This window comes from Archocentrus centrarchus, chromosome 21 (assembly GCF_007364275.1).
Source record: "Archocentrus centrarchus isolate MPI-CPG fArcCen1 chromosome 21, fArcCen1, whole genome shotgun sequence".
NCBI lineage: Eukaryota > Metazoa > Chordata > Actinopteri > Cichliformes > Cichlidae > Archocentrus > Archocentrus centrarchus.
In genome coordinates this window covers 24,931,031-24,939,503 of record NC_044366.1, presented here as the reverse complement: position 1 = coordinate 24,939,503, position 8,473 = coordinate 24,931,031, and the positions used below count along the sequence as shown (strand labels likewise).

The 8,473-nt window shown below is 42.5% G+C and overlaps 1 protein-coding gene across 1 annotated transcript in view; it reads right to left on the bottom strand.

The window, feature by feature from the left end:
- dachd (dachshund d) overlaps positions 1-8,473 on the bottom strand; it is an 89,873-nt gene that overhangs the window by 21,747 nt on the left and 59,653 nt on the right. The window contains 3 exon segments of the mRNA XM_030758048.1: positions 621-752; positions 907-1,060; positions 1,182-1,354. Coding sequence (XP_030613908.1) covers positions 621-752; positions 907-1,060; positions 1,182-1,354 — 459 coding nt within the window.

Sequence of the window (8,473 nt, the reverse complement as noted above, 5' to 3'; positions counted from 1 at the left end):
CTTGGCAGTAAGCTCTTCAAGTCTAAAGTACATTAGGAAAACAGCTGTTGAAACACACACAGACCATGCAGTTACAGCTCTCATAACATTTTTATAATAAGGAAACAGAATGGGAGGCAGAGCCTTCAGCTGTCAGGCCCCAGCTTGGAATCGGGAGACAGTCGCCCTCTCTGGCTGGATCAGATGACCATGAACCACCCTGTAGTTATGCTGCTATAGTCTCAGGCTGCTGAGACCATGATGCACTGAGCACTTCTTTTGCACTCACCTCTTTTCCCTCTCCATGTGTGATACACCATTACTGCATATCATTAAACTGTCTTCTCTCTACCATAGTGTATGTTTTGTCCTGTTTCCTGTGCTCTCCTTTCTTCTTCTCCTTTCTCCAAGATGACTGCCCCTCCCTGAGCCTGGTTCTGCTGGAGCTCTCTTCCTCTTAAAAGGGAGTTTTTCCTTCCCACTGTTTCCAAGAGCTGCTCATAGGGGATTGTCTGATTGCTAGGGTTGTGCTTATAATACTGTAGGGTCTCTACCTTAAAAATAATGTGCCTTGAGGCAACTGTTGTGAATTCACGCTGTATGCATAAAATTGAATAGAACTGAATGGAGACGTGACTCACCTTTGTCAGCGTGCATCCTCTTTGCTTCGTGACTCATGTCATGGGCCAGGTCTCCCTCTTTAGGCCCCGGTACGATGTTGGGTGACAGGCCAAGCAAGGCTTGGTTCATGGAGAGACCATTGTGGTGTGCCGCTGCAGAAAAAAATGAGAAAAAAGACATTATTAACAAGACTGTAGCTCGAATCTTCTCTCGGTACAATCTGTAAGCCCCAACTGGATTTTCTCTTTTTTTTTCACCCTTTATCTGTATGAATAAATGTGGCATGAAGTAATATGTAAAACTTACGTATCCTGTCTGAGGAACTTTCTGTGTGGGCTGGGGAGCTGGACACGCTGCTGCTGCGGTGGGACGACGGGTGACTCCCTGGCCTCCTGTTGTCTTCTAAGGAAGGAGCAGGGGAGGGACTGTCCGGCACACGTTCCTGCAACCCCAACAGCCACAAATCCACACATGCAAAATAAATATCCAGTGCAGATTCAAATGTCACACCACAAGAAGGAGGGAACTACGCTTACGCCAGCTGTTATTGCAAAACGCTGCTTTCTCTTTTAAAAATTTACCTTTATAACAGAGGTGACCATTCTGGAGGGCAGACTTTGGCCCTGTGCTGCAGCGGCCATATTTGCAATGGTGCTGAGGTGGTTCATCTGGCTCATTGCCATAGTGACAGAGGCTGGGGGGAGGCTGACTGGGATCAGGGGGTGTGGCATCATCATGAAGGGGAGTTCCAGGCCTGAGACACATGAAGAGGTCGTTGGTTACTCAATGATGCATATTATGAGTGAGATATTCACAGGGGAAACTTGGCTGAAAACTCAGAACCTGCTGGTGTTAATTCAGCAATCAGTAATTCCCACCACTGAGATCCCCTTTAAAATTGGTGTCCAATAACACTAAAGCTTTACAGAGCCAACCATTAGGAAAAGAATGGAATAATTCAGATTAATCACGTCTCGGGTATCTTTCCATGTTAACATATTACACATAAATGTTTTACAGCACGTGTTAATAATAGATACTGCTGCAATAATAATAAAGAAAATGGGGATGATAACTATATACACAGTCATTCAAAGACCAAAGTTTACACTGCAATAAATATGCATCAATTTTTCTATGATGAATAAAAAGGGGCACATTATGGAAATTCTCTCAGTATTTGCATATAAAAAATATCTCTGTAAAAACAAGGGCAATCTTGAAAGTCATTACCCAAATGACTAGTTAAATGTGCTAATGACAAACAAGTAGCATTAGACTACAGTATGGCAATGACTTTAGGCTAATTATAGCAGCCGACAGTACAGACCAGAGACAAAGAGAAGAAGAGAATGAGACTAAAAAGGGTAAGTCGCATTCAGCTCGCCCCAATAATGTGATTTTCTTTTTTTTTTTTTTTTCTTTTACATGAACACAAATTATTCCATTACAACATCACAGATATCGTACAAATGTTTAAATTATTCAATTGCTGTCTGGCAGTACACGCCTAATTGGGAAAATTGAAGACATTAGCAGCGAGAAAACGTAAAGAATGTCTAATAAAGATACCAATTGGTGGGTGGGTGTGTGGGGGGGGGGGGGGGGGGGGGGGGGGGGGGGGGGGTAGCAGCTAGTCAAATAGTGGCCCTGAACTGTGTTTCTGTATGGCTTAATGAAAACAAGCCAACTTTCAAAGGACATGAGCACAGACAGCGGGTCAAAGCTAGGTGTCTGTACCCCCCCTTCCTCCCCCTGTGCTCTATGGGGACTTTGAACTGGCAGGATCAAAAGTGACTGGGAACAGTTTGGTCTCATTCCTCCGCCACTCAGATGCTTTTCCTCAAATGCTTTAAAGAAAACCTCATAGACACTATTGGATCTGATTGAGCCTCTCTGTTGATTTTTTTTTACTCCTTTTTTTTTTGTCTTTCTTGGCAGCCCGGTTCAAGGTAAAAAAGAAAAAAAAAAAAAAGCTGTGTGAAAGAAAAAGGAGGGGGGAAAAAAAAAAGATACGGCACTACAGAAAGCTATCCACAAAACAACTCCACTCTTCTTTTCTGACAAAACATCAGTAGCCAAGGGCAAGGAGATCTGCATGGCGAAGCCTCTAAGAGAAGGACACTGGTTGAAAATGAAAGGACATGAGAAGTACTCCTCTCTGTCATTCCCCTCCTTCCAAAAGAAGCATTGATTTCCATAAGAAAGATGGCATGCAGTTTCTCAGTGGCAAGTATTCCCAAACAATATAAAGCAGGGGAGATTAAAGAAAGGCGGAAGCCAAGCAGCACCTTGTATCAGCGCCTCTGCTGAAGCTCAGACTGAATCAATTACCACTCAGCAGGCTAAGCTCAATTAAAAACACCACAGAGGGCCTGATTGCAGGGGTACTTACTGTAGGACAACATGGAGAGGTCTAGGCTACCTATCAGCCTTTCAAGGCCACTCAAGGGCCAGAGCGAAGAGACTTATTCTGCCTTTGAGGTGTCTCTATTACACCCCATTCAATCAAACGCTGCTACAGGCATAAAGACAGATTTTCACCATATCAATAAAGTATGAAAAAGAGGGGAAAAGTGACTTAAAATAACACAAGTCTGCTCTTTGTTAATAGCATACCTCTACTTATCTCCCTGTCCATATCTTTCTCTTGATGGTATGTGAATTTCATTGATGTGTCTCCACCTGACTGACAGGCTGGCACAGAAACACAGGACCTCTGTTCAGTCTAAGAGGTATTAGTCTCACTTTCAGTGCCTGTCCAGCCCCTTTCTTGTCCACCCCCATCCTAACGCGATGTTTCTCCCATAAAGATCCATTCAGGCCACTGTAGGGGAATGTGCCACAGGCCAACAAGGGTCCACCAAATCCTTTTATTTATGGCTGAAAGGAGCCAGGTGAGGAGGATATGCATTTATTCAAGGAATCTGGCATTTTCAAGTGTTTTCATTGCATTCATATGCAATTTCGTCTTATTTCTAGATTTTTTTTCTTCTCATCCAGATGAAAGGACTACCAATAATTGCTACATTTTTACCAAGGTGATAATAAACAGTTATTTTTGCTGTCTTTTGGTTTTTTCTTTTCAAAAAGAAAAACAGAATCAACAGACTCATTAATCACTCTGATATTGTGTAGATATTCCAGTGGGCAAACTGTTAGAAACATATTTGTCAGTTTTCTGTTTATCTCTGATATAGAAGTTCAGACCTGATGAGAGGTGAATTCCCACAAGCCCCCCACCCCCCCACCCCTCTTTCTCTCCTGAAGGGCAGACAATACATTTGGAGCAATTTACCTGAAGTAAGCCTGAGGGACCTGCAAAGGTGAACTCCTATTTACAATCATTAAAACTACAAATCACTTAATACCAATATAAACAGCTCAGCTATTATGTCGTGCAGTGCTTGGGAGTTCACGCATGGATAAGCAAAGATCTGAATCGCGGAGGATGAATTGAATGAATTAAAACAGCCCTTGGTAGCAACATGATTAAAAAGCTGTTACATCAGAATCAAACCTCACGGCTAATGGCAGGTCTGTTACTTGGAAAAAAAAAAAAAAAGAAAATCACACCAAAAAAACTGATTGATTGACTGTTGAATGGTTTTAAAAATGATTAAAAAGAGAGCAGTGATTTATTTTGGTGATTTGCGCTGCAGTTAATCCTCATCGACGCACAACTTCAGCCTTTCTGGCCGTCTGTGTAACCCCACGGAGGAAAAGAAGAGGAAAGTAACTAAGCCACTGTCATTGAAAATGGTATGAGAAAGCAGCCGGCCCCTTACCCTTAACTCTGTTGTGGACAGATTTCCCCTGACAAAAATTAAACTAGCTCCTACTTGGCACTTTATTATCTCTTCAACTGAATGATTTATTGTTTGTGGAGTGAAAGAACCAAAGAGAGGGGGAAGATTACATTTCCAGCCAAAGCTCAGGCCTGATCTCGTTTTTTTACTCCCTCTGTCCAGGAAAAAAGCTCCCGACAAACAATAATGTCAGCTGTAATTGATCGGAGGTCGCTGGCTGGGCCTGCAGTAAAAGCGCACTATTTAAGCGACAATCGGCCCCGCGCTCTTCAGACGCTGGCTAATGAAGCTGTCTGTCTGGGCTATTTACCTTCTCTTAAATGGAAGGGGAGAGATGTACTGTAAGAGACAGGGCTGGAGAGGATCTGCCTCTCACTCCTGTGAAATAGGACCTGCACATGCCTCAGGAATGTATAATTGGTTGGCGCAGCCAAAGCTGGGGATCCGGTGCTAATTAAATGACTTGTTTAAAGCCTATCTGTCTTTGTTTGGGAGGCTCTGGGCTTCAGAACAATGCATTGTAAATGCTGTTGTCAAACAAACATTCCTGGTTATCCTTTGATTTGAATTGAACAAGACAAAGGGCTGATTTGCTCACTGCTAAGCCTTTGGTTTTCATGGTGTTGAGATATTTTTTTTTCCTCTCTTCTGATCTGTCAAACTGAACAGGACCATTCCAGTCAAGCAGCTAAATGGACTGACTCACTGCACAATCCATATGCAGCCCGCCGCTGCACAACAATCTCCGTTTTTTTCCCCTCTTAATTGCGCTTGTAAAATGCCCCCATGTTGTGTATGCATTTCTCCGACAAAGGTAAAGATGGTGGGGCACACAAGGAGAGTCTTTGTTGTGGTCATATCAAGGATTTGCACACCGTTCCCGAAAGGAAATGAATGGCTCATGAAAAAGTGTCTGTCACGCGGCGAGACATTTAGAGGTCTCCATAGCACTAATCAGCTATTCATCTTTACTATAACTGTTAATCTCCTTTTAAACAAAACAAAGGAAGTCCTGCTATGGTGGAGGGAGCCTTGTATGTATTAGATCAAACATTAGACACGGCCTCCATAAATAAGTTGTCTGGAATTGTGGTGCCACTTTAGACAACACAAGTGCATGCTTCCATGTGCTTGCTGTTCCCACATTCATATACACACAGGCAAACAACACACACACACACACACACACACAGATGGCAGGTTCAGTCAAGGCTGGTGAGTCCTGTTTCTCATTAAAATGGGGGGAGAGGGGAAGGTTTCGAGCTTTGATGTAGCCACCCACAGCCCCTCAGTGTCATTGAATGAAACTTTGAAGCTTTTTGTGTTTACGCAGTTAATGCTGATAATAAAGCAAACATCTTGTCTTTGTTAAATACCTGCTGTCCACTCACGTATGCACACACACACACGCGCGCGCGCGCGCAAACGCACACTGTAAACGGACACATAAAAAGAATACATCTTGCAGCAACAAAGAGAGGTAAACATGAAAACATACGGCTGCACGCTCAGACAGTGATGCAGTATGGATAATTGTGTAAAGCCAGCCAAACATATAAACACATGCAAAAAGAAAAAAATAAATAAAAAAATATGTTTTACATTCCGAGAGCTAGAATGATTGGACGAATAACAAGCTATTACACATCAACAAACAAAATATGCTTAACACGCCAAGACAAAGACACGCACTTTCCAGTGATTCAGGTGGGCAAAGATTCCTCGATAAAATCCATCATGAAATGTAAAAGAAAAAAAAAAAAAACATGATAAGAAAACATTTCTGCTTTCATGAGGTAACATAATTGCTTTCCAACCCAAACCACTGGAGTGTAGCATGTGGTAGAAATTATCAAGGAGACAGACAGAGGTGTTTGTCCATTAAGTGTATAAAATCTAAGGCAGGCAACTTTTTATAGGATAATTTAAATCCTCAGCTCTAATAGCGCGCATTCCTTATGAAAATTGGAAGATCAATCATCTCCGTGACAGATCTGTTGTGAAAGAAGTTCTTGCTATCTTTGAGGGGGAAAAAAAAAAAACAACAACAAAAAAAAAAACAACAAAATTGCTAAACACGTTTCGCCACCCGCCCCACCCGCACTAGCCCCCATTTTAGCTGTCTATTTGTCTCTTTGCTGAAAATGTTAACGAACAGGGCAATAATCAAGCCATATGCTTGCATGTGGCAAATCTCATTACAGTAAATGACCTTTACCAACCAATGCCAACATCCTTGTGCTTGATAACACAGAGCGCAGAGAGCGGGCGAGACAATGGTGGGTTTTAGTTAACGCAATCATGCACGCACGCGCGCGCGTGTGTGTGTGTGAGACTGTGTGTGCATGTGTGTGTGTGTGTGTGTGTGTGTGTATGTGGGTGGCCAAGACAGCCAGCCTTCAGGACACATTAGGACTCAGGATGCATTCTCTAATTTGGGTCGGAACCAGGCTCACTTCACATTTGTCACACGTCACTCCTGGATCGCACCGAATCGGTGCAAGAGCTCCGAAGCCGGATCACTCACAATAAGCCGGCGGCACGGAAAAGTGCTGCGAGAAGAAGAGGAGAGGAGAGATATTACTAGCAGCTGTTACTACTGCGGGTGCAATATATTCAAGGCCAATCAATAAAGCTCCTACAGACAGTGACACCCAAGCAGACAGAGGAATCATTTTCATCTGATACTTAGCAAAGGCTCCCCTTTTAAAAAGATTGCTTTCAGTCAATGACAACCAGTTGTCATTTGACTAAGGCTCCTGAAATGAAATATATTGACGAGTGTTATCAATCACGGCCCACTCTGCCATCATATCAATTTAGCCGGGGTGGGGGTTGTGGGGTGGGTGGGAGGTGGGGATCGGTTTGCATGTGGTCATCAGATCATCTGTTTTAATTACAAAATTAGCATCACCACCTCCTGAGCTCTCACTTCCTCTCATTACAAGCACCTCAACGAGAGCAAATCGGTAGTGCAGTGTACAGTTTACAGATGCAGTGTTTGTCAATGTGAAGTGAATTTTGCACAGCACAGGCCTGAAAATGTAGCTAGCTCGGGTTTTTATTGATTTGAATTGAGGGTGAAGACAAAATTATATATATATATATATATATATAGATATATATCTATATATATATATATATATCATATATATATCTATATATATATATATATATATCTATATATATATATATATATTTAGCTAGACTATTTGTTAGAGATTCTAAACATCATTTATCAAGAAATGCCTTCCTTTGTTTGTTCACCCTGTGAAGGGCGTGCTGATTGTGAAATTCCTTTACGTTGTTTGAACTTGCTTGCGCTCTCTCCCTCTTTATCTTGGTCCCAGAGGAGAGGCTTTGTGATGGTGAAGATGTCTGGGCTCAGCAAGGCTGATAGCTCTATTTGGATGAGGGTTCCCATATCATAATTGAGAGGAGAAGAAGAAGAAGAAGAAGAAGGAGAAGAAATAAAAAAAAAAAACACCTTTAGGTTCAGGCGACTGACAGAGTGCTTTTGCAGAACAGGAGCAACTTTTTCTATCACACAAATGCTCTCTGATTCCTCCCCTGATTGCCGCACAGCCAGCCAGTGCTATGTTTTTTACAGTGCAATCACAGTAAAAGAGAACGCCGTTTTGCTGTTGTCATCACTGTGCTGCCATTACTGTTATTGTGTACACACAGTAATATCATTACTCTATGCTAATGTGTCCTCTTAGACATAATCACAGGGAAATGAGAGCGCATGATATCCAGGCTCTAATGCTGCGCCATCTTAACTGTGCATGCGAAAACTGCACCATATTCTACGCAATTACACGCCATGTATATTTCACATTGCTCCGACCTGCGAAAGCTCATCATCACCGAAAGGTTGAATGTCATTTATTACACGTATCACATTTACAGCAAGTGACATTGTCTTTTCAAATTGTGTTGATCTCTTCACTTTCAAAGGTCAGCCCCTTCCCTGGCTAAATTCAACCTGACAGAGAATAGTGAGGAGGGGACAGCCGAACACATGCATCACCCCCGCATCAAAGCGCTCCAAATTAATCTAT